Raw genomic sequence first — 27,863 nt, forward strand, 5'->3', positions numbered from 1 at the left:
CACTGCAAGAATACTTTTGCACTGAAAAAAAATGTCCCACGCAGCAAAAAGAACAAGGACCTTAAAATTTCTCCTTCCACATCACTCCATCTCCCTCAACCTGGTAACTAAAACCAGGAAGGCTTTTAAGTGCATTTTCCATCCCACTTCTCCCCCCCCCCCCCACCTCAAGGGCTTGATTTGCTTGTTATTGTGCATGACAGGAGTCATCTCTCACCACCTCCATTGCATCAGCACAGCTTTTGGCCACTTTGAGATAACATAGCTTTGAAGTCAGAGACTTCCAATTTAAGATGGCGCTACTTAAGTTGGGTGACAGTTTACTGATAGTTCAAAAGGCAAAATATACAACTCAAAACATCATTAATAACACTTTCTCTGAGGTAAGTTGTAGTAAACTATCACCACAAACAATGAAGAAACGAGCAAAGGCAAAGATGACTCAAGGGATGAGCCATACTGGTGCGTTGCAATGTCGGGGCATAATGTGTTTGCGAATGTGTCAGAGATGGAGGTGAAGCGAGCAATTTGGAGAAGAGTCGAGGCAGAGGAGCTTCGATGCCCATCTGGGTGCAAGGTTGGATCGATCCAAATGTCGAAATGCTTTGGAGAGGTCGAGAACGGCTTCAGGCTGGCAGCGAGGTCTAGACTCAGAGTGCATCGCTGCAGTAGGGCCCAGGTCTTAGTGCATGGTACGACCCGATGTTTAGACAATTTAAACACTAGCCCAGATAGTCTGGAAAGACCAGGTATTGGGATTGGGGGCAAGGGTAGGGCCGATTTCACTCACTCTCCCACAAAGTTCAGTCTTCTCTCCGCGGCACTGAGGCTGTGAAACTACACCAGCTGCTGCGAGTTTTGCGGCAATTTGCCCCACTGTATGATGAACTGAGACCGAGGCTTTGGGCCTACTCTGGCTGTTCTGGGGATTCAGCTCTACGGACTCAGTTTAGTTCAGAAAGGTGTTGTTGCTTCTACTGTTTGCATGATTTGTGTCTTTTCCTTTCTCAGCACATTGGGTGTTGGTCTTTTTTTTTAAAAAAAAATTGGTTTCTTGCTTTGTGGCTGCCTGTAAGCAGAAAAATCTCAAGGTTATACGATTTATGCATACCTTGATAATAAATGTCCTTTGAACTTCAACATTGTTAAAGTGACAGTAGCCTCTATCCTCTTGTAGATTTTGACGACTAAGAGCAAGCATATCAAAACCAATGGAGAGCATCACCAATGGCAACTCCACAAAATTCCTCAAATTTATTGCAAGATAAATCGTCAGGATCCTCTCTTCAGGAAGCATTCTCAACGAGGTTCAGTTCCCTCAGCGAGTCATGATGTGTAGACCACATCCCACATATCCAACACCAGATTCCGAGCATACTCTACACCAACCACCACCATTGCAAGTTCATTGAAGAAATTTCTGCCTCTTCCTAGATGTCCGCCAAGTCTTCTTGGTGGAAAAACACAAAAATGCCTCAATTTACAAATCATTACACAAGAGATTCTGCAGATGCAGGAAATGCAGAGCAACACACACACACACACACACACACACACACACACACACACACACACACACACACACACACACACAGTCAGTGCTGGAGGATCCCAGCAGGTCAGGTAGCAGCTATGGAGAGGAATAAGCAGTCGACATTGTGGGTCAAGACTCTTGCTCAGTCTGAAACATTGACTGTATATTGCTCTCCACAGATGCTGCCCAACCTGCTGAGTTGTTTAACTTTGGGACCTTGAGCTTCGTGCTCTGCAGACCGGCAGATCCATCTAGAAAGGCTGCGGACACCTGAAGTCTCTAGAGGAGGAGCGCACGAGTCCAATTCTTTGGTTCCACTGCATTCCGTGCAGCTCACTCAACTGCTTCATCCTCCCAACCGGAAGAGTTTGCAAGTGCTGCGCTGAACTCATTGGTCACCTCATAATCCCAAAGAAAGAGAAAGCAAAGCATCATTCACCCTGAGAGGCTGATCTGGACAGCAAGTTAAAACTCAAACGCTTCAATGACCATGCAATCACACAGGCATAAGGCTTTCACCTCATCACACCATCCCCCCCCCCTCACCCGCAAGAATAGCCAAGGCCCTTCAATATACAAGCCACAAGATAAACTAACAATATTCCTACCTAGGCCAATAATTATTTAAAATGGTGCAGAGGAGGAACAGGTTTTAAATCTTTATTGTTACTCGGATTCAACCTTTTACCATCATGTTTACCTACAAGATATATCTAATGGCATAAGGCAATAAAACCATCACACATACACGTGATATCACATTGTAAATAAGAGCTCAATTTGATCACTCTTGGTATACCTAAGGTATATAACAGAAAACAGAGGCTTGTAAGAGAAAATAATGTCAGTCTGGAATGGGAGAATTTTGAGAACTTAATGCGAGTGCCACGCTACAACCTTACAAATAGATAAAAAGTGAAAACATGCTTGCCTGGGGAAGTTGAGAGTAAAAGGTCTTGATGGGTTGAGACTAGTGCTAAAAGAGAGAGAGACAGACACAAGGACATTGAGAAAAAGAGAAGGAAGGACAAGGACACGGAGGGAGAGAGTGAGAAGAAAGGAGAGCAGTACGTTATGTAGAGTCACTTAGTGATTGGTTGTTAAATATTGTCTCCTTCACTATAGTAACCATATTCTTTATATTAATCTAATAAAGCAATAACTTATAACCTTGAAAATGTGTTCAGTGCCTCAGTTGTTTGTAGATGCCTCTTGCTGTTGAATCAGTAAAGAACAGGGAACGAAAATTATTTTCTTCAAAAACTAATGTAGTTGGCAGGATTCAGTACGAAATTTTGCAAACCGGATGTACATGCAGGTGGGATTAAGTTTCAGGTATTGCGGTAGACAGATGTCTATTGGAGAAATGGCGAAGGATATTGTGTGCGTTGCCCTCCTGCACATTGGAGAGCTGTAGTGTCTACATCCTAGGTGTAGCAGCCACTCTTAAATGGTGTAGTTTCCCAAACGGGTTGGAGTGAGGAAACAGGGTACAGCCTTGTGGACTTACTACGTACCTGGGAGAAGACATGTGGCACATACTGAACAGCAGGGAAATAAGTGGCCACCCTCACCAACGACGTTGTAACCCCAGAACAGCAGAATTGGCTACGTGAGCCCATGAATGCCGAAACTCCCCGGCAAGTCAGGGGGACCCGGGCAAGTCGGGGGAACCCGGCAAGCCTGAAGGATCAGGATCCAGATTTTGTCAAAGTACCAGAGCTGATGGATAAGGGCTGGGACACCAAGTGCTGGAACAGCAATACTTGTTCTGATCCTTACATTTGGTATAGTGATGGTCCACAGGGCAGAGTTTCAAAGTGTTAACAGCCACAAGGTCTCGATTCAAATACTGGATGTTTATACAAATCCAAATTATTTTCAATCTTTCAAGTGGAGTCAGACAATCAAATGTAACTGCCTTTTGTAAAGTAATTGGGAAACAAATACATTCCTGAGCTAGAACATGAATACACCCATTGCAACCTACACCAATAAATCATTTGTATGCATACTTCAGAAATTCCATAAAGCACCCTACAGACTTGCAAATGATACTGTTGGCACAATTCTCGGGAATCCTTCAATCCATTTTAAGGCTGTATCCTGGCACAACACAATGCAGCGTTGTGAACTTGATTACAGCTCAACAGAAAAGCATTTTGCAAAGTATGCACGGAATCAAAGCCATCGTAATAGCCCCCTACCAACCCATAGACAATTTTATATATGACTCTGAGTTTAGGGTCTTTGGATGACTCGCTTTCATGTCAGTTCCTGGTTTGAGATGGCTGATGAGACGTATGGTGAACTTGTAGACTGCCTCATATAGTGCTCAGGTTAATACATGTGTGTTCCTTCAACTGCTGTTTGTTGGGCTTCCGTGCAATCTCAAAAGAGAAAATTCTCACTGTCATCCTTATGCTCCTTCACATGGGCCAGTAATTCCCACAAGTTGGTGGGAAGGCTACATTTCCAAGGCAGTTTCAAGAACCTCATGGAAGTATCTATGGCAACACATACAAAATGCAAGAGGAACTTAACAGGTCAGGCAGCATCCTTGGAGAGGAATAAACAGTCAACTTTTCAGGCTGAGACCCTTCATTAGGATTGAAGATTCTTTCCTATACATTCCTTTCCATAGATTTTCCAGCATTTTCTATGTGTTACTCTGGATTTCCAGCATTTGCAGAATCTCTTGCCTATAGAAGAATTTATGTTATCCTATTAATTGCTTGCCAAGATAGAACTGTTTCAAGAACCTTATTTTTCACAGCCTTCCCATCAGAGCAACCTGACTACAGGTCCACTGCTAGAGATAATCAACCTGAAGAGGACATTGATGGCGGTTTACCTCACCAATTAAACTGAAGATTTTGCAGAAGCACTTCTTGGTGGCACCTCTGCAATGCATGTTGGGCAAGATCTCAAACATACAAGGCGGCTTGAAATCCTTTGCCTGTAAACTACAAGCTCTTCAGAAATTTTGATCTAAAACAATACTTTACCTCAGAACACCAATGTTATACTGTGCTAGAGTACAAGGTGGCACTGGCAACATACAGTGACATTTTGCAGCCAGCTCAAAGCTGCTACAGACTCTTCTAGACATACTTCTCTGAACCACAATCACAGCAATCCACAGTCTACAATTTCCCTCCAAGAGGTGTACTTTTGAACCACCTAAACCAGGGATTACCAACCTGGGGACACAGTCTTCTCAGTTAATGGTAGGGGTCCATAGCATAAAAAGTTGGGAACCCCTGGTCTAAACAAACTTGCAAATTTATACTCTCATGAAGGATTCAAACTTGATTCTTGAAAATGCAGGTACAGCCAACGCCAAGGCAACCATCGCTGGGGGCGGATGATGCCTCAGGGCCCAAGAATGGAAAACAAGCCCGTGATCAGCTCCATTATTCGGCATTAATTAAAGCACTGAGCTAGATTAAAGTGTCGAGGCCTGAGAGGAGAAAATGGACTGGTGTTCAACAGTTTGCCTGCATGTGACCTGTCTCTATCTCTCCCCTCACTGCTACCATCAAGCAGATGTGGCACCAAGACTTCTGCACTACCACCAGGTTCCCTGCAGCCATTGGGCTCTGGGATTGGCTTCGCTTGCCTAACGCTGAACTAACTCCACAGCTGTGGACTCACTTTCAGGGACTCTACAGTTCATGTTCCATGTATTATTTGATTTTTTTAAAACTATTTGCACAATTTCTCCTCTGTAGCTCATTAGATGTTTGCCAGTCTTTGTTGTGTGTGGCTTTTCGTGGATTCTATTGTGCTTCTTTGTCTTGTGGGCTCCTTAAGAAGATGAATCGCAGTGTTGTATTATGGTATACATACTTTGATTCACTGGAGGTCAATACCATGTCTGCCCACTGGACAATGCAAAACAATTTCTGATACAAGAAGCAGCCCCAAGATCCAGACCACCTCTTCCAATCACAACAAAGACCTTACTTCAAGGGTTTACTTCAGTAAGTGGAGGCGAACTGACTGCCCAACAGCAAGAGCACTGTTCTGCTATTAGTTTGCTCCTGATTACAGACAGGATGAATGGCCAGCAGACAACAGGCCCGTCTCACAGTTACTGCAAACGCCAACTTTCCCATATCCGAAAGCGCTCCAAGAAGAGAAACCAGACAAATCTAGCTCGGGTCCCAAGTAGCATGGCTAGTAGAGCCATTGCCTTTCAGCTCCAACCACTCAATCCTCATTTTGCCCGTGTATAATTTGCTGGGACTCCCCACCCCGGCTGCTTCAATTCTCTCCCACATCCCAAAGATGTTGTCCTAAATGGACGAGAGGTGGAATCCAGGCAAGGAGGAGAGTTGATGGCAATGTGTGAAGAATAAATTGAGATTGATGATTAAAAAGAACCTGAAGATCTGAAGAAGCTAGAAGCACGCAGCAGGTCATACAGCATCTCTTAATAAAAGAAACAGAATTAATGCTTCAAATTAAGGGCCATGTAGAGTTGCGGACCCAAAACATTAACTTCTTCCTCTTTCCATATTTTCTATCAGTGTTTTATTAGTGGGCTTTGATGCCCGACGGCATGGACTTTGAACCAAAGGGCCCTTTTCTGAGCTGCATCTTGAACATGTTAGTAAAGTGAAACAACAAAACATACTTTCTGAATTGAACTATGTTTGTTCTCACAGTAACCAAAGGGAAGCCAATGTTATAATGCAAGTTCATTGGTAAATTCTGGAGTACAAGTGCTGTGCAAAGAGTAAACAAGCAGAGCCAGCAGATTAGGTGGGTGGACTGTAATAATAACTGTAAGATTAGACCAAATCTGAGGTAAATGACACAGCAGACATACACACCAGTAACACTGAATAAAGCTGCACAGCGGGCCGATAAGCTTGTATGAACCACCTCTGACGTGGTATCCAGTTAGAATGGCAGCATCCAGCTGAATGAATGGCAATCACACCAAATCACAGTAACATCCAGGAAGTTGAAAAAGCACAACTTTTAATGGGTATAAACATGGTACAAGAACTATGATTAGAAGAGACAAGATTAAAGAGGCATGGTTGAGTGATGTCACAACAACAATCTGGCACTCAATGTCAGTAAGACCAAGGGATTGATTGTGGACTTCAGGAAGGGTAAGTCGAGGGCACACACACCAGTCCTTAACAAGGGATTAGCAGTGGAAAGGGTGAGCAGTTTCAAGTTTCTGGGTGTCAATATCTCGGAAGATCTATCCTGGGCCAAACATATTGATGTAATTTTAAAAAAAGCACAAAAATAGCTGTATTTCATTAGGAATCTGAGATTTAGTATGTCACCAAAAATTCTAGCAAGTTTCTACAGGTGTACCATGGAGAGCACTCTAACTGGTTCCATCACTGTCTAATATGAAAGGTCCACTGTACAGCGTTGGTAAAAGCTGCAGAGGGTTGCATACGCAGCCAGCTTCCTCATGGGCACCAGCTTCCTCATGGGCACTAGCCTCCCCAGCACTGAGGACATCTTCAAAAGATTTTACCTCAAAAGTGTGACATCCATCATTAAGGACCCCAATAACCTCAACTCATTGTAACTATCCAGGTGGTGGTACAGGAGCCTGAAGACGCACACAACATTTCAGGAACAGTTTGTTCCTCCCTGCCTTCAGATTTCTGAATGAGCAAATTCGTAAACTGCATATGGTTTACACAAGAGTATGTGCTTGCTGTCTTGAGAAAAATTAGGGTGGATAAGTCCCCAGGGCCTGATGAGATGTCCGCTTAGACCTTGTGGTTGGATAGCGTAGAAACTGTAGACCACTGAAAGAAACATTAGAAACGTCCTTAACCACGGGTGAGGTGCCAGAGGACTGGAGATAACCAATGCTGTTCTGGTGTTTAAAAAATGCCTCTGAATAATTCATCTATATCAATGATCTGGATGTTAATGTGGTTAACCAGATCAGCAAATCTGTGATGACACCAAAAATTATGGGTGTAGTGGACAGTGAGAAAAGGTATTAAAGCAGGATCTGGACCAGATGGAAAAGTGACAGGAGTAATTTAATGCAGACAAGTTGTGATGTGTTGCACTTTGAGAGAACACACCAGGGTAGGATTTGCACAGTGAACAGTAGGGCACTGAGGAGTGTGGGAGAGCAGAAGGATCTGGGAATACAGATCCAAAGTTCTTCGAAATTCCATTGAGCACATCTACAAGGAGCAATGCCACAAGAAAGCAGGACCCATCAAGGCCCCCCCCCCCCCCACCACCACCATCCAGGCTATGCTTTGTGCTTGCAGCTGCCATCGGGAAGGATGTACAGGAATCTTAGGTCCCACATCACCAGGTTCAGGAACCGTTATTTCTCCTTCAACCATCAGGCTCCCGGATCACTCACCTATGGATACACTACTTGATATGTACACTTAGCCCAGTTTCCAATCATTTCACCCCCACCCCCCACAGTTTGTATTTGACCACAAAGCTGCATTCCAGACCAACTTTAACAAAAGCTATTCCCCATCTCTCAACCAACAGCAGACAAGCTCATCATTCCACTTCAAAGCCTCTCCTTGTCGGGTTGGTGGGACAGCGTGCACCTCATTCTTAGTCAGAAGCAAATACTCACCTGCACTGATAATTCTTTCCCCCGACTGCAATACTCACCCGAAAGATCTATTCTCAGAGTTCTGTCAGGTTTACAGAGCAAACCTCAGCAGCACCCGAAAAAATACAACAGTTTTCCCAGGTTACGAGCACCTTCACTCTCAACCATCTAGTTTCCATGCTTCCCTACAACTCTAGCGCACTGGTTGTGCGGAGATGTCCTAAAATATTGCAACGTTTCAAACCATTCTCTCTGACCCCACCAGCAACTCCTCCACTCTCCCTGGCAACTGTGCAAGGGATAACATACTGCAGAAGAGCTTCAGATCATAGATTCACATCATGCCTGTCTATTTGCAGCTCCTGACTGGTTTTCCCACTTTCTGTGAGAGAGGTCAGAGTCCTACAGCACAGGAACAGATCCTTTGTGCTCACATCTATGCAGACCATGAAGCATCACTCATTTACACCAACCTCAGTTTATTTTTCACCTGTAAAAAGTCTTCATCGATGACAGCGACTGCTCGAATATTTCCATGTATTTTATTTTTTATTAAACCTCTTCAGAGTTGCAAAATCTCTCTGAACGACTTTCACCTTCTTTCTTTGTTTTGTGGCTATCTGGAGAATACAAATTTCAGAGCTGTGCATGCTTTGATAATAAACGAACCTTTGAACCTTTATAAAGCATCTGCAACATTCCAGATGCATGTCACATGCAGTAATAGTCAACCACAAGCTAGAATTTGAAAGGTGCAGAGGCAATGTGATTTGAAGAGAAAACGCCAGTGCAAGAGTAACATGTGAAGATTAAAAATGGATACATGGCTTGCATAGGGATAGGAGATTTCTAGAGAGGTTGCATGGCTGAAATAGATTTGAAATGGAGCACAGTTTGTAAGAACAGGGTTCCACAAAAGCACCTTTTTGCAGGTGTAGTAAGAAGGTCTGTTAGATTGCCTGACAGCCTCTTTTTTAATGAGGAAAGTATAAACAACCTTAATTTGAAATGGTCAATTGAAATCAAATTCTTCGAATCAACTCTTCTTTGTATTTAAATCAATTGCCTTAAATGTAGGCAAGTAGACAACTTGCACCCAAGATCCTAAAGACAATGTGAGCTGAAAGAATCGTAACCTGCTAACTGGAAGATCCATCTGCTTTTTTCAGATGAAGAATCCAAGGTCTTTTGGTCACAAGGTCATTTTTCTCAACTTCACACACATCTTAAGGCTTTCCATTCCACCCGGACAGTTTGTCATCTGCGCTCTGGACTCTCACACAATGTAGTCAACGATTTTGTGGCTGGTTTGCTCCGCAGGTCCTTTTACATCCAAGCAATAAACGATTGTATCCCTTTCTACACAAATTCACCTAGCTTCTCTAAAAACACAAAGCCTGGCTTAAGCAATGCCACGTCAACTTCTGAGCAAGTCCTTTGTGGAGAATCATTACTGTATTTATTAGTGACTCACATTTCTGACTAGTTTTGGTGCTTTGGAATTACGCCAAGGCTTTCCAGTTGTGATAATCATTTACCTCATTATCCTACCTCAACTACATTTAATCCTTCCAAAAAGATGATTATGTCAATCATAGCATGCCTGGGAACAATGTTATTGCAAAAGCAAAGACTCGACTGAGACAAGCATATGAAATCTTTTGATATGTTAACTTCTTGCTTCTTGTTACTGTTGCCCTAACCAAAGATTTGCGGTTTCCTATTTTAAAGGACCCTTTGGAGTTTAAAATTTTCTCATCTCAATTGCTTGCACAAACATTTACAGAAGAACAAAGCCACAATTGTTAAACATCTCTAGCTCGTTAAACTATTTTACTGTTGAAATGCAGGCTTTTGCATCTCACTCTATATGGGATGACCTCACACTGTTTCATCTCGAGAATGGGTGCAATTCCTGTGGTGTCATGTCAGGAAGTCAAAGTAACATTTAGAAACCAAAAATAGCTCAATTAAATCTTTTTATTGAAATGCTTGATATTGTTCAATGAATGAGTTATTTTTGTCCGTGCATATGAAATTTGGAAGAGGGTTATATCAAATTATGCTACTAAATTTGGAACTGCATTAATTTTCCCCTGATATGATGCAACAGTAGAACCAGTCAACAATATTATATGCCCAAAGGATGAGATTTTATAATTATGTAAACAATTATTAAATTGATATTTCAGTTGTAAAATCTGGGCTGTAACTAGGTAGAGAGGTTGCAACTTAATGGTTCAGGTCTAGGTTAGCGAATGGAACAATTATAAATCAAAATTGAGTAGAAAGAACTACCCATCTTGAAGTACTGCACCGGTCTGTATAATCCAGCGACATCAAAACACTAAAGGCAACTTTCTGAGGGTCACTGGAGAAGTAGATTTCAGCTGAATACGACTGAAAGATATAGAGAAAATTGACAAGGATGCTATCCAGTCTTGAGGACCTGAATTATAGGGAAAGACTGAATAGGTTAGGATTGCATTTTCCTGGAGCATAGAAAAATGAGGGGAGATTTGATATTGGCATACAAAATTCTGAGAGGTGTTTCCACGGAGGTTGGGTGAGACTAGAACTAGAGGCTATGGGTTAAGGGTGAAAGGGGAACACGGGGGGGAACTTCTTCACTGAGGCTGGTAAGAATGTGGAACAAGCTGCTAGCAGAAGTGTGGATGCAGGTCTGATTTCAACGTACAAGTGGTGCTGGTTTAAGTACACAAACAGGAAGGATGTGGAGGGCTATGGTCCAGGTGCAGGTCACTGGTCTGGGCAGTATAGTTCAGCGTGGACTAGATGGGCTGAAGGGCTTTTTCTGTGCTGTAATATCCTGACTCTAAGGGTTAAACATGCAATAATGAAAGGACCAAGACTAATTTAATGCAGACATTATTTAGAACAGTGCAAATACTGTGGGTGATGGTGCTTGAACAATATCTGGCATTTCAAATGTCTACATCCACATGTCCATTGGCATAGTTGTAAACAGTGCACAATGTGAAAGATGTAGGAAACAACCAGAGCATTGTGAGATGGCAGTACAAAAACAAGGCTGATTCCTTAGCAAGGCAGGGGAATTTAGTAACAAAACGAAGAATTAGTTTAAGCGGGGCACAATAGATTCTTTTAGGATGCTGCCTTTGAGATAAAGAACAGTTTAATACATGGGTGCCTGATCTGCAATTTATAAGGAATCCATAAACAACCTCAGCATTCGTTCTAACTGTGAAGTTGTACACAACAGGCGGTGGAGGAAAATGGATAAAGATTACTCTTGTCTGCTGTGACAAGAGATAGAACGCCAACATCGGGAAGAGATAGCGAATGCAAAGCACCAAAACCATCAATGCGACAATATTCAGCATTATACAAAGAGTAGGCAGCTACAACAGTGCTGTCGCTGGAATTCAATAATATTTACTAACAACGTTCTCTGAACCACATCTAAATTGTGAAACAAATTAATTCTAGGTTGCTCTGATGAAAAAGCTCCTGAAGTTACTTACTTATTCACCGGTGTTGATCATGTGGCTTCCACTAGATTTGTGTCAGCTTCCGACAAATAACAATCCTGATTCTCCCATATCAACACCAGGAATATTTTACCACAGTCAATCTTGCAGCCAGCCTTTCAGACTGTGTGCGTGGTGGTGGGGGGTGGACAAACAGAACATCTGATGGACAGAGTGGCCATGGGAGGACACACAAACTGCAGGCAGGATGCATGGAAGGTTTGTGAACATAGTGTGTCTATGTTGCCTATAAGTCTTTCACAGTTGCCTCCTATCCCCAGTATTTCCAGTTGGTTGATGAATTGCTGTTAACCAGGACTATGGAAAGGCCCACAGTCTTCAAGCAGTCATTTTGTTCATGGGCCTTCATTCAAAAGATGGAACAACTTCACTTCCAAAGCAACCCAACACCACATCAGCATGAGTGAAGTACTTGCTGGAGTAGGCTGAAATCAGTGTGCTGAGAGGGGAGAATAATACAATTCAGCCACCAGCTAACAGCAAGTAAACTATATTCAATGTACACAGCACTACAATAAACACATACACACACTAGTTAGAGAACCACCTCTGAAAGATGAGTGAGACCAATCATACTCACCAGTTCCGCTTTTCATCGATTCAAGAAAGGGTGTCTGAAGATCAAAACCTTAAATCTGACGCAATACTGTGGGCTACGGGTGAGGGGCAAAAAATCCCTGCGCACCTATATCCATTGAGATTTGGACTACTTACGCCAAACACCAAGGCACTGGAAAGATACCACAGTCACCAGGAATCTAAGTGAACCAGCATTACTGTATGCCAACACTCAGTTTACTATACTGACCAAGAAACATCTGTCACATGCTCATCAGACTCCTGTAACATTATTCTGTCACTGGTAGCATTTTCCTGGTTACCAGGTGGACAGAGGAAAAGATTCAAGGGTATGTTCAAAACCATCTTGGGAAAAAAAAAGCAACAGTCCCATTTCCTGGGAATCTCTGATTCACGAATTTTCAAAGAGAGAGGAGCATTTGGGATTAGTATGAAACCTGTGCTTTAGGGCTTGAATAGGTTCCTATTCAAACAAAGAGAATGGCACATCTCAAACTCTCCATTTACTTGCCCCACCAGGATCTTCCTGCATCATTGGTGGAGAGTCAAATGATTCCCAAATTGGCTTCGACAGTGTGAAAATGTGAGAGCTTGTTCACCTCGACTCTGAAGGTTCTTTTGTAAGAGAAATTCAAATCAACAACCAGGCCGATAGATAAATAGACAGACAGACACAAAAGGCTGGAGGAACTCAGCAAGTCACGCAGCATTTAAAAAGGGGAATAAACAATCAACATTTCTGGCCGAGACACTTCATCGGGACTGGAAAAGAAAAGTGCAGAAGCCAGAATAAGATTCCAGTATCTGCAGAATCTCGTGTTTACAAGGCCAATAGCTAATTTTGTATTCAGGTACTGCGTTAATGTTATTTCCTCACAAACAAATCCCACAAGGATAAAATGATAAAAAAGCAACAAATAGCACACAATGCTCAAACTGAGAACGGTACAGAAGGGAGAGAAAGGAACAGGTCACTGAAGGAAAGGCTTCAAAACAGGCATACCAAAATACTTAACAAGCCAACAGAGAGTTGGTAATGACAGGAAAAGGTACAGGTACAGAGAAGCACACAAGGTCCAACTAGCCTGCCTCAGCAAATCACCCAACCGTGCCACTCTTCCACCAGCACTTGCCTGCAGCAGCAACTCTCCAAATTAAGTTCCTGAGTTACTCCTATTTAAAATTAAATGCTCACTCAAGATGCAAAAATTATAGTAATAGTAACAATTGTTCAAAATTGAGTCAGTTATGTACAAATCAAATGGAGCACGATGGCAATCCTGCAGGAAGAAGAGCAAATATTCCAGAATGATTCCCAACCACCTCTGAGGATTTGGGAATTGTGTGCAGTTGCCTGTCAACAGTAACACACACAAAAATGTTGGAGGGACTCAGCGCAGGTCAGGCAGCACCTATGGAGAGAAATAAGCAGTCGAAATTTCAGACTGAGTATCTTCATTAGGGCTTTCTCGTCAAGTGATTCAATAGGCAGGGCAAAACGCACAGAGACTGGAATGATGCTACAGGAAATGAGAGAAATGGCGTTTCAGCCATGATTCGGTGTTCAGAACTCAACCACTTTACACCCAATTTTTAATCACAAGATTAAGATTATATCCCTGAACTAATTCCTTATCAAGCCTGCCAAACAACTATAGACATTGAACCCAATTTCTTATATTGCACATTCAAAACAAAGTTCTGATTTTCGCAACAGCTCATTTAGACAGAACCATCTAAGGTAGTTTATTTCCACATATCACGTGCAAATTAGATGGCCTCGTAAATGGTTTCAGATTACCTGCTGAAGGAATGTAAAAAAAATTAAAACCAGTGGACGGTTATTCAAGTTTGTAGGATACCAAAAATAGTGTCAGAACAATCTCCCACCAGGTACGATTTTAGATCAGTCCAAAATTTTAAAGCAGCTGTTGGCAACTTACCTCCAGAAGAATAAAAGAAACCTGCCCAGATTTATTTACTAAGTATCAGCAAAGCTTTAAGTGACAATTATCAATAAGCTACTCATCTTGCTCAGTTTTCGCTCCAGCAAGGTTGCTTTAAAACAAAAACAAAGCAACTATTCATTAGTTGTAAAATACACAAAATTCTCTCTATGGTAACCATACTTCAAACGTATTATAGTAAACAGCATAAAAAGTGAACAACAGTCATAGAAACAATGATTAGAAACAGAAAGACAAAATTAGTTTTACCATTCATAGGAACCAATGTGTTTATGTTTGACTTCTTGAATTTATTATTATGAGAACTCATTTATATGTAGGGGTGTTCATAAACACTTAGGTCCAGTACAAGTTACATGTTAATCCAAAGACAACATTACTATAGCAGTGGAATGGAAGATAATTTTTGAGAGCAAGGTGGTACTTGGACTCAAAGCCACACTTGGTCAGATCAAATTAAAACCAACGGAAACTGGTGGGAGTGGGGAACTCAACTGGTTGGAGACATACCTAGACTGGTAGGAAACTAAGAAGTCAAATTAAGACATCATTTCAGATATCTTTTCTTAGATTAGCATCCTACGTTCAAGATTCTACTACTTCAATGATGCACCTTCATTAAAGAATAATTTTCTCTGAAGATTTCAAAAATTGAAGCTCCTGATGCTGTGATACAGCAAAATTTGGAGAAAATTTAGCTAGTCTTAAACAACATTTTTATTGCCCAAGTGTCAGGAACTACTCACCTTATACTGACATTATACAATAACTGATTCGAAATCCACTGCCAGCAGCTGGAGGGAGTCACTATTAACAGAATTTAACTGATCCTTGAAAGAATAGATCTTATATAGCTGGCATTCTTTGGCTGGTGACCCATTTCCTTGTTCTAAAAAAAAATGTGCTTTGATTATTCAGTAGGTGTGTTAATGTAATGGAACTATCTAAACTTCTGCCAGAGTAGCTCCAACAGTCTCTGCAGCTCAATAATAAAGGTACTCATCTGATGCCCCAACTATTCACACTCAAACTCTGATGCACGTTGACTGCATTTCCTACACAGCTTGGAATGGAAACAATGCCCAGAAACAGAAAAGTCTACAGAAATCGGTGGACTACAACCCAATCAATGGGACAGTGCGGTAAGAAAACAGCATCCAAAGATGCCCACCACCCAGCCCAAGCTTTCTGCTTGTTATTACCAGCAGGTAGCAGATACAGGAACATTAGGTCCCACACCACCAGGTTCAGGAACCTCTATTACCTTACAACCATCAAGCTCCTGAACTTCACTCACAACTCTGAACAGATACTACAACCTACAGACTCACTCTCATTAAAAGGGTAGATAATATGCAACCTCCAAAGTTCACGCAATCCGGGTACTGTATTACAAAAAGATCTTCAAGCACTTCCAAGGTAAACTTAATCCAATACAAAAACCTGATCGAGACATTGCTTTGAGGGTTGGTGAGGGAAGTCTGAAGGTATGATTCAACACTACACAAGCGACAGGCTTTCCAACTTAACACCCATTAAGCTCACCTACAGAATGAAGAAAAAATGGTGGAAATATGCAGATTAGTCTACAACTGTCAAAGTAAAATTGTTTTGGGGTGATAACTTTTTAAGAGCTGGGAAATTTTAAACTGCAAAGAAAAGGGGTCAAGATGGAGGGAACCTAAAGGTCTGCAGTGAGGTGGAGGGCAGAGGTGAGCAACACATGGTGCAAGTGCTTGCCAGAAAAAGGCAAAGGAAAAGTAGGCATATTTAGAACAAAGATAAGGTGATGTGAGCTGCTCTGAGTCCCTTAATTTCTTTCAATGGAGTTCAAATTGGAAGTGAAATGAGAAATTAGCTTAAGGCTCAGGGTCACCCAGGAGAACTGATGATGTTTTATCGAGGAGCCTAGCTTCAGCACACCAATGAATGGTACAGAAGGGATACCAGAGTGCATCCACGTGATGTTTGCTGAATATTTCCTCTTCCTGTCCATAATCCTGAACCCTGAGCTACCGAACAGTTAGTCCCCTCACGTCTACACTAGGGCAAGAAAATATCCCATCAACCACATCAGAATCAGGTTTACTATTGCTGAATTACTGTCATAACATTTGCCGTTCTGTAGCAGCAGTACAGCACAATACATAAAATACTACAAATTACAATAGAATATATGTTATAAACTAAATAACTAGTGCAAAAAGCAGGGCAGTGATGTTAATGGGTTCAATGTCTATTAAGAAATCTGATGGCAGAGGGGAAGAAGCCATTCCTGAAACATTGACTACATCCCTTCTGGCTCCTGTATCTTCTCACTGACGGCAGTGACAAGAACAGGGCACACTCAGGCCGTTGGTCCTTAATGATGGATGCCATAGTTTTAAGGCATCACCTTTATAACTCCCTTATAATACAACATATTCAAGAAACACAGAATCTTGGTCATTCATGGTCTAGCTATGCACATGCTTTAGAGTCAAGTATCTACCTACCTACCCAGCATTCAATCAACACAGGAACAAAATCAAAGCCGTAGTTACTGATTCTATTCCATTGTGAATGAAGCCATGTCTCTCGGGTAAGTCAGACCCTTCACAGCAGTAAAAAGCTATCAGAGTACTGCAGCCAGACAAGTTAACAGCCTGTTTTAAAATCCCCAAGCTCACCTCCGCATCCTTCCACAGAATTGCTGCCACTCACACTTATACAACTGTCCACGAACAATGGGACCTCACCAATGTCCCACGACCAACATTACAGCTGTGGTCCTTTCAGTGAAGGTTGCCCCCAAGGTCGCGGGGAAGATGACTTCCTCACCCAAGATCCAGTGAAGATGCACAAGCCACATTTGCAGTGCTAGGGAGGGCTTCCATTAGTCAGGAACCTGTGCCAAGGGCAGGGGTGGGTTAGTACTTCAACACAGCTGCCAGCAACAGTCCAGATGAAGGGTTTGGATCTGAAACAATGACTGCCTATTTCCCTCCATAGGTGCTGCCTGGCCCGTGTTCCCCTGGCATCTTATTTGCTGCTCCAGATCCCACCACCTGCAGTCTCTTGTATCTCCTCCTTCCTGGAGAGTCTTTGGCCAGTACACACAGTGCGACTGATGGATGCTAATCAACCCCTGATCAAAACATTCTTTTACGCCAGACAGACAGGGTTTTGTTACACTGATTCAGGTACTAAACGTTTGTGGCTACTTAACCAGAAACAGAGCTGGCGTTAGCTACTGGACGGTTAGTAAGCCCAAGTCCCATAATGAAGCTGCAGACAGCCTCTTAGTTGCACAGAACCCAGACAAACAGCCAATTCAAGTTACTAAAAGACCCCTAACAGAATTAAACAGCACATCCTATTCTGAGAAGGCAAACACTTTGCATGTTCTCAAATTCTCTGAAGACATTTAAACAGGAAGGTAGACAGTTAAGAAAAGTTTAGAAAGATTTGCATCAAAAACAGGCAAATGTAGACTCGCATAGATGGGCAAGACTCCTGTAACCTTCCCTGATGGCAGTAGTGAGAAGAGTTCGTGCCCTGAGTGACAACACTCCCTGTAAATATGTTCGATGGTGGGGAGGGCTTTTACTGTGATGGACTGGGTTATATCCACCCCTTTCCAATGAGCACAAGGTCCCACACCACCAGGCTCCAGAACAGTTATTACCCGACAACCTGAAGTAGTGTGGATAACTTAATTCACCTGAACTAATTCTACAACCTAGACTCACTTTCAAGGAATCTACATCTCACATTCTCAGGTTTTTATTTTGCATGTCTTTTTTTTTGTGCACTAGATGTTTGTCAGTGTTTATGTATAGTTTTTCATAAATTATATTGCACTTCTTTATATTCCTGTAAATGGGTGCAAGAAAATGAATCTCAAGGGAGTACATGGCAACACGTACAGACTGTGATAATACACTTCTCTGCTCCTGGGCACTGGTGTTTCCATACCAGGCACAACCTTGAATTGCTTGTTTTCAGTCTGGTGTCTGTCACATGGGTGCAATCAAGTGTAACCAGGGCCTCAATGCCAAAGAAACTGGCTGGGATGAGAACACGAACACTGTGCCAGTGTATGTGTAGGATTTTGCAGGGGCAATGGCAGTACCTTTCCAATGTTTCAGGATGTCTGCTGTGCTGGTCTGCAACTTTAAAGTAGAAAGGCAGGCAGGAATCGTTGCTACATTACAGACCAGGATTGACCTTGATCTTCAAGTAGATGTTGACAGAGCAACACCAAGAGTTTGATTGCCTACTCCTGCTCCTGCATGTTCTTCTGTCCTTTGACCCTTCCCAATTAATACAGCAAAGGGTGACATCAAAGATCACATTCAGTGCTTAATGTTGCACCTAGCATTCCCCTTGGAGTTGAAGTATTGTGGAAATTATGTCTGCTGTAACTGAAGATAGAATTCATACGAAAATTCAGCTACAGGGAGGAGACAACTAATACCTTATCAACGACAGACAACAAGTAGACCTCTACAAATGCAAATCAGATTTGAGTCCTTCCTCAAGACTGGAAAGATAAACCTCGCATGCTTCTTCTTTTGAGAAGTAGGTTTGAAATTTTAGAATTGTTCACCTCCTTTTAAGCATCTGTTCCTAGGTACATTTCTTTCCCGACTCCCCCCTCCCCCCAGCAGATGGCATTACAGCCTTGATTTCCTGTCCGAGTGGGTGCCAGTGAGGTTACACTAGACAGATTTGTGGCATTTATTAATTCTGAGAAGGCTAGAAATTATTTCCCCTAAAACTGACCATGATTGGTTGACTGGATACCTATATTAACGAGTAGTTGTACAGGTTCACCTAATAAAGTGGGTACTGAGTGTACAGAGAGATTCTGTAGGTTCCCTGCTTTTCACAATATACATTTGGATGCATGTAGGAATTAGGAAAAATGTAGATGATACAAAAAGTTTGCAGATACAATCTGGAGCGCTGTTAGTTTATATATTTGGGAAGTCCAAATGTAAAAAGAGGGCACACTAAATGGAGGCTAATAAGTGAGACAGGCGAGTGCATTTCCACAGTCTTTCCCATTCATTTGTTTTTCGGCATGAGGACATCAGTGACAAAGGCTGGAATTTATTATTCATCCCCAATTGCCAGTGAAACTGTCGCTTTACACCACTGGTGAAGGTCTCCCTTCAGTGGTTTCAAAAAGGAAGTTGCAGGATTTAGGCCATGTGACAATAAAGAAACAATGATATATTTCTACATCAATATGACATACACATCAGACAGGAAGCTGCAGGTGGTGATTTCCTTATGTGCCTGAAGCCCTTGCCCTCCTTGGTGATAGTTGTGCTGCCGGAAGAGAGGGGCGATGTCCTATGAACGAGGTTTTTTTTTGCAGAAATTACCAAGGAGGTTAACGATGGCAAGGTAGTAGACATAGTCTATGTGGGCTTCCAGCTGCTGCAAGGTAGGCTGCTTTGGAAAGTCAGATCATATGGGATCCAGCGAGAGCTGGTTGATTGGATACAGTATTGGTTTGATGGTAGGGAACACAAGGAAACGGCGGAAGCTGCTCTTCAGACAGGTGGCCCATGACGAGTGGTGCTCACCAGGGGTCGGTGCTAGGCCCATTGCTATTTGTAATCTGTATCGATGATTTAGATGAGAATGTTGGTGGGCTGTGAAGATCTACAGAAGGATTGTGATCGGCTGGACAAGTGGACCGAGGAGATTTACAGAGGATTTGTGATTGGCTGAGGAGATTTACAGAGCAATTGTGATCAGCTGGACAAGTGGACTGAGGAATGGAAATGGATAAATGTGAGATGTTGCAGTTTGGGAAGAAAAGTGAAGGAGCGACTTTCACAGTGAATGGTGGGGCCCTGGGGAATGTTGTAGAACAGAATGCAAGGCGTGTTGGAGCCAGAGAGGGTGGCGAAGAATGTTTTGACCCACTGACCTCCATCTGTCAGTGCAGCCTGCATAGAAGTTCTGGCGCCCTCTGTAAGGAGTCTCTGTACATTCTCCCTGTGGAATTTGTAGATTTTCCCCAGGTGCTCCTGTTTCCACCCACAGTCCAAAGATGTACCTATCCAAAGGGTAGGTTAAATACTCACTGTAAATTGCCCCATGATTAGGTTAGGGTTAAATCAAGGTTGACAGGTCAGTGTGGTTCAAAGGGCGTGCTGTATCTCTAAATAACATTCGGGTTCCACTGCTACCATGCTGGGAATTAAATTTATCCCTGTAATTTAACTGCTGTGTCACCATCAAGAGAATGGAATCATGGGGGCTCAGTGTGCTCCTTCTGTTGGGAACTGACTACACGGCAACAGCCCCAGCATAGCCACCAGCAGCTTTCCAATCATGTCATCCAAGTGAGAAACTACACGGATGCCCACATCACCAGTGCCAATGTGCCACTGACTATCTCTTAATTCTAACAGTCTGAACTCTAAACAGAGGCAGTGCCAAAAATGCCAAAAAAATCACTTCAAGGCCTCGAAGGTCCTGCAAAGATCACTCTCCTCACAGAAAATCTGTCCACCAACAAGAGGCAACGACCAACTGTGTCAGGATATCCCAAAATACGCCACGATTAGCCAATAATCTCTTCGCTACCAGAACACACCAGATCAAGTTTGATGAGAATAACCAGGAGATTCAAAAGCAAATAAAACTAAGTTATCATGGATGGAAATTCCATATTAAGGAAATCAATAGATATAAAAGCAAAGGCCCAGAAAAACACCAAGAATATTGGGGGGTGGCAATCAGGGGCACAGCACTTGCAGATAACTACAAGATACACAGGCTTAGCACTATCAAACACCAACATCCAAGGTGCCACACACTGCTAGCCAAGAACAAATATGTATCTATCCACTGATGCTGCCAGACTGCTGAGTTCCTCCAGCATTTTGTGTGCGCTGCTTGGATTTTCAACATCTGCAGATTTTCTTGTCTTTGAACAAATAAATATGTATAGTTAATGTTTACCAAAGAATCCGAACACCCGAAGGATTTTTTAATGCACGAATTACATTAACAATTGAATAAACATGGAAATGCTATAACCAGATTGTACCACATTTTAATGACGAGTCTTGAATGCAAAATGCCATCGCCATTGATAGTGCCTGACCCATAAAGTGTATCTTCAGATCAGAATTCCGATTAGTCATGCCTAGATTTCCCAATCAGATGTCCGTAGTCAAACTGAAATAAATTAGGACTTGCACTTCAGTTTGAGCCAATTCCACCTGCCCGCAACATAACATTCTTTTGTCTCCAACACCCATTTCCACTTCTTGAGAAGCATCAAGGAATTGTTCATGACAATCTGGAGAGATCAAGTTTCTCATCAGAAAAGCATTTCTCAACATGACTCTTTAGTATTAACGTTGTATCTAGTCTCCTACAGATCCTAACCCACAAACTCATGACTCAGTTTCAGCTACTGCCTCTTTAGCAAACACTCCCTTATATTCTTCAACTGATACTAGACAATGACAACAGAATGAAAACCTGTTAAAGATAAATACTAATTTGTAATGCTGATACACCTGCTGAAAAGATATGACAACCACCTCCTTAGCTCTACCAGAAAAAATGACAGTCATAAAAATCTAGAAAAAGCAAAAATACAGAAAACATTAAGCTTAAAGGAGCCCAAATGGTGAGAGAGAAGATAAATAGTAAACATTCATGGTGCATTGTGCAGTAGAAATAAAATCTACTCCGAATGCCAGATGAGGGTAGGTTGCTTGTACACCAGCAGCTGAAAAAGTCAATAAAGCATTTTTTTTTAAAAAAGGAGTAATACTTTGACATTTTCAGACCAAGCATGGAGTTTGATACCCCAGAAAGGTGTTAAAGCTTTGGCAATAATTCAGTGCCAAGGGTATAGCGAGAAGCTATGCATCAGGGCCATTAGCAGGAATGTACACTTGCTCCAACCTCAATACTGAGACAAAGGCCAATTTCAAGGTGCAACACTCACTACTCCCACAAAGAAAAATCTAATACAGAACAATGTTGACAAATGCTATCTTGCCTCTAGACATTACTTCCATTACCCAAAGCAATAAAATCACCAAATTTCCATCAGCATCTGTCCAGACCCTCTTTCACCATTTGATTCCATGTTTGCCCACTGCAACTTGCTCCCACTCTTCCAATTTATAACAGATGAGAAGAAAGCTACAAAATTTTAAAATTGCATACGCTGGAAATACAAAAAAAAATTCAGTTCAGGGAGCACCTGGAGATTTGAAAAAATTCCTGTTATTGATCAATGATTCAAATTAAGAGGTTCCCATAATGGAGAAGGATGCAGAAAACATTTCACCCACTGACCACTGCTTTAATTTAAAATGAGCCTGGTCTCAGCTGATGGCATACGTTCAATTCAGCTAAGAAAGCACGGCAAGAATACAAATTTGACTTACAAGAACGTTCGCGGGGACAAGTCATGTAAACTAGGGCGGTGGAGGAGCAGATTTGGTAGAGGCGATCAAAACTCAAGGCACTGCTGGAATAGATGAAAAACTGCTTACAGCAGCTTTTGAGTGTTAACAACTACAGAAATTAAAATTAGCAAATCTATACTTTAAAAAAAACCAAGCTAGCACATAAATCACGAGTGTGACGGGGAACGCCTTGCTTTAAAGAAATTGCAATTTTCGAACGAAATTGAACAAACTCATGGAAAATGCCAGTGCGTTGCAAAGAACCTGCATATTCAATTGCTTTTTTTATTCAAATAATCTGGAAGTGTGCACTGTGATCAATTTATATGTAATAGATTTTAAAACAATGCAGCTCCCCAGGGTTAAATTAATTTTGCAGAAAAAGTTCTCGTAGCATTTTGTAATCAGATCGCAGTCTTTTGCTTTGGAATCTCAATGCTTCCGATTTATTCTGAAGCGGCATTTTAAAAGAGCTTCAAATTTATTTTAGCTTCCCCGCCCCCCACGCAGCAGACCAATAAAAGAGACGCGGTGGGGGAACGGGAAGAAGCGAGAAATAAATGTAAACCGTGGGCCCCACGTACTTGCTGAACCGGTTTGTTGTCGCGGTTAACGCCCTTTAAACAAGCTTTTCGCTGCACCTGTCTCTCCACGGCAGGAACCACCGCACAAATCCAATCGTCCTACATACTGCCTGGCTCTTTAAAACTGCCTGATTTTGTAATTCTTTAAGCCAGTTTCCGCTTTTCACTGTCTCACATGCCTAAGCAGTTTTTTTCTTCTCCGAGATACTTTCGGTCTGAGTTCAAGTTTAAAAACTTGGTCACCAACTCCATAATGTTTTAAAGGCTGACAGTGACAGGGGACGGAATGGTGCTGTAATTTCCCCGCACGCAGCCCGGACCCGTCCTATTCCAGGCACTGTGCAGCAGGCGCCTTCTTCAAACAACAGAAAAGAAACAACATACAGTACTAGCATTCCCTCAGAGAACAGCTAGCGATTCCAGGTGTGTTGTTTACAGAAATCCACTACTTCGATGCGTCTCTCCTCCAAATCTCAGCAGTCACACGCACACACATCCTAGCTCCGGCAGTGCAACCCCCCATCTCCCATATCGCGCTGCTCCACAGGGCAAGCCTGTTTGTTCTCTCTGGGCAAAGGGGCTGGAAAGAAATTAAACAATAGCGGTCGGCAACCGGTGGCCCTCACTCCCTCGGAAAGATGACACTGCACAAAAATCCCACTTACAGGTGGCGCTACAATGACGGTGAAGATTAGGGAAGGAGTGAGGGACATTAGTGACAACTTTCATACTTGAACAGTGCAAGGTATATATTTAACAGTGTTAAAACAACTCCACACCTGCTGCTGCTGGCTGAATCCCTCCAGTTCTCCCTGCTCGCCATCCCGCCTCAGATCCCCGATGTAGTACTGCTGCAGCCAGCGGTGAGCGTTGGGGCTGTGGCGGTGCGGCGGCCCCTCCAAGTCCCGGCTCACGTCCTGGCCGGCCCGCTGCACTAGCAGCTGCTGGCCGCCCGGGTGCCGCGGGATGAAGGTGGTCACGTCGTACACCCGCCGCCCGTGGATGATCCAGCAGGACTCGGCCGAAGCGTGCTGCTGCACCTCGGCCATGCTGAAGTAGCGCTTCTCCATCTCGGCGACTCGCGTGGTGCCGTCCCGTGCCGTGTGGCGTCGCGCTGCGCTGTGTCGCGGGAAACGCTGGCCGTCCGCTGCAAACTAATCTCTGCTCTGCCTCTGGCCCGCGTTCACCTCACACGCTCGCATTCCACTGCTCCCCCAGCCGCGACGCCCGCCCGCCCGCTGCCACCCGCCTCAGCATAATGAGCCAGTGACGCCAGCCTGCACCTGACACGGAACCGCCTCCCGCCTCCCGCCTCCCGCCTCCCGGCCCGGCTCAGGGCCCGCCCCGAGCCCCGAGCCCGCTCCCCGTAGCCCCGCCGTCACCCAGGCTGCCTGCCCCCGTCTTCGGCAGCGGGCCAGCACCCGGACCCGGTCCTCCCGACACGGGGGCTCTCTGCTCTCTCCCCAGCACATCACCGAAACTTCTCTCCTCTCTGCCTGCTTCGGTAAAGCGGCCAATATAATCTCGGGCCCCTCGCAACCTGCACAGTTTCTCTGCTCCCCTCCCCCATCGGGCAAAAATGCAAACGCCTGGAAACAGGTTCAAGGACAGATTATACCTCGCGATTGAACTGTTACCTAGTAGGTAGATAACTGAACTATTGACCTCACAACCCACCTCGATTCGATTTTAGATATCTGCACTGTAAGTGTAACACTTTATATTCTGCTCCCTCAAAGCACAGTGTAACAATTTGATCTGTAAGAGTGGTATGCAGGACAAGTTTTTTCCCAACAATAATCAATTCCAATTCTATGGTTTACTTTCAATCCCCTACACAGGCCAGTCATTGGAGAGACAAATGGCTGAAATATAGGCAAAAACAAACTGCTGGAGGAACTCACTGGATAAAGCAGCATCTGAGGAAGGACATGCAAAAAGCTGGAGGAACTAGGGCTTCAGCACCTGCGGCTGTCAATTCCGTCCATAGACACTGCCTGGCCCACAGAGTTCCTCTTTGGTCAGTTATTGTTATGGCTAAGTATTTATTCTCATGTCTAAGTATTTATTCTCATTGTTACCATCAGGAAGGAGGTACAGAAGCCTGAAGACACATACTCAGTGATTTTCTGTCCTAAAAGACGTCCATGAACCAGGTAGTGATTGAATGATTAAAACAGCTGAAACTTGGTTCTTTCTAACCCTCCTTAGAAGTGTTACCTACCAGATACTGAAAGGCCTGGACAGAATGAACAGGAAGAGGATGTTTCCATTGGTAGGTGATCGCGATCTGAGGGTACAGCTTCAGAATAAAGGAGCATCCCTTTAGAATTACCATGAACAAGAGTTTCTTTGGCCGGAAGTTGGTGAATCTGTTGTGACACAAAAGTCAATGGGTGCTTTTAAACATAGAAACATAGAAAATAGGTGCAGGAGTAGGCCATTTGTCCCTTCGAGCCTGCACCGCCATTTATTATGATCATGGCTGATCATCCAACTCAGAACCCCGCCCCAGCCTTCCCTCCATACTCCCTGATCCCCGTAGCCACAAGGGCCATATCTAACTCCCTCTTAAATATAGCCAATGAACTGGCCTCAACTGTTTCCTGTGGCAGAGAATTCCACAGATTCACCACTCTCTGTGTGAAGAAGTTTTTCCTAATCTCGGTCCTAAAAGGCTTCCCCTTTATCCTCAAACTGTGACCCCTTGTTCTGGACTTCCCCAACATCGGGAACAATCTTCCTGCATCTAGCCTGTCCAATCCCTTTAGGATTTTATACGTTTCAATCAGATCCCCCCTCAATCTTCTAAATTCCAACGAGTACAAGCCCAGTTCATCCAGTCTTTCTTCATATGAAAGTCCTGCCATCCCAGGAATCAATCTGGTGAACCTTCTTTGTACTCCCTCTATGGCAAGGATGTCTTTCCTCAGATTAGGGGACCAAAACTGCACACAATACTCCAGGTGTGGTCTCACCAAGGCCTTGTACAACTGCAGTAGTACCTCCCTGCTCCTGTACTCGAATCCTCTTGCTATAAATGCCAGCATACCATTCGCCTTTTTCACCACCTGCTGTACCTGCATGCCCACTTTCAATGACTGGTGTAGAGGCAGAGATTGATAGATTCTTGATCAGTAAGAGATTGAGGGTTAAAGGAAAAAGGCAGGAGACTGGGCTTGAAAAGAAAACAGCCACACACAAAATTGTGTGGGTTTACCCTAGCCAGCCATGGTAAACCCATGCAAAGCTGCAGGGCCAAACAACATAACTGGTCAGGTGCTGTGGCCCAGTTAACAGAGGTCTTAATGTACATCTTTAGATCTCTCTGAAACAGTTCCTGCAGGCTTCAAGGCAACCAGCATCATTCCAGTGCCCAAGAGAGCAACAGTAATTGGCCTAAAGGATCACTGCGCAGTGGCACTGATTCAACAAACATGAAATGCTTTGAGCGGCCCGTTATGGATCATAAAAATCCCACCTTCCAGCTTTGTTGGACCCTTTTCTGTTTGCCTACCACTCAGACAGGTCCACTGATGATGCCGTAGCCTCGCCCTCCACTCTGTCCTGTCCCACCCAGAAAACAATGCCTCATATGCAGGATATTGTGTATCGACTCCAGCTCAATCATCCCTCCAAGGCTGGTAGGTGAACTGTCCTCGATGGGTCTCAACATCATCCCTGTCTGTAACTGGATTGTGGACTGACTCCAGTTTGCAGCAACATCTCAGGCTCCATCACGCTGAGCACGGGTGTCTCCCAGGGCTGTGTGCTCAGCCCGCTACTGTTCACGACTGCACTGCCAGATCCAGCTCAAACCACGTCATCAAGTTCACTGTCGATACTACAGTGGTTGGCCTCATCAGCAACAACGATGAGACAGTATACAGGAGGTAGAAAGGCTTGTCAAATGCTGTGAGAACAACCTGAGCCTCAACATGGACAAGACTAAAGAGATGACTGTGGTCTTCAGGAAGGCACAGGTCAACCACTCTCCATTGCGTATCAATGGCTCTGTCATGGAGACAATGAAGAGCACAAAGTTCCTTCGTGTGCACATAACGGACAATCTAACCTGGACCCACAACACCTCCTCACTAGTCAAGAAGGCACTACAATGTCTACACTGAGGAGACTGAGGTGTGCAAGGCTTCTCGTTCCCATTCTACCAACTTTCTCCAGGAGCACAATTGAGAGTGGCCTGACTGGCTGCATTATTGTGTGATACAAAAGCTGCAAGGCATTGGAGTGCAAGACCCTACAGAGCACAGTAAAAACCGCCAAAAAGATTATTGGCATCTCTCTCCCTTCATTTCTTTCATTTACCAGGACCAATGCAAAGGGCCCAAAGCACTGTTGAGGATCCCTACCACCCATCCCACAATCTCTTTGACCCACTACCTTCAGGAAGGAGGTACAGAAGCATCAGGATTGGGACTGTCAGACTGGGTAACAGCTTCTTCCTTCAGGCTGTGAGACTAATGAATAGCTGTCATTAGGACAGCAAGCAGGAACAGAAAGATGGATGGGAATTAAAATGATTGATCACCAGGAAATTCACTTTTGGTGGATGGAGCAGAGGTGCTTAAAAAGTGGTCCCCCAAAGTTTACCACAGGTGTCACCAATGTAGAGGAAGCCATG

The 27,863-nt window shown here is 43.5% G+C and overlaps 1 protein-coding gene across 1 annotated transcript in view; it reads right to left on the reverse strand.

The window, feature by feature from the left end:
• The window catches only part of fa2h (fatty acid 2-hydroxylase), a 109,445-nt gene extending 84,987 nt beyond the window's left edge, over positions 1-24,458 (reverse strand). The window contains exon 1 of the mRNA XM_072279432.1: positions 24,001-24,458. Within this exon, the coding sequence (XP_072135533.1) occupies positions 24,001-24,291 (291 nt within the window). The 5' untranslated portion in view covers positions 24,292-24,458. The remainder of the gene's footprint in view (positions 1-24,000) is intronic.
• Positions 24,459-27,863: the final 3,405 nt, after the last annotated feature.

Source organism: Mobula birostris, chromosome 15 (assembly GCF_030028105.1).
Source record: "Mobula birostris isolate sMobBir1 chromosome 15, sMobBir1.hap1, whole genome shotgun sequence".
In the NCBI taxonomy this organism is placed as follows: Eukaryota; Metazoa; Chordata; class Chondrichthyes; order Myliobatiformes; family Myliobatidae; genus Mobula; species Mobula birostris.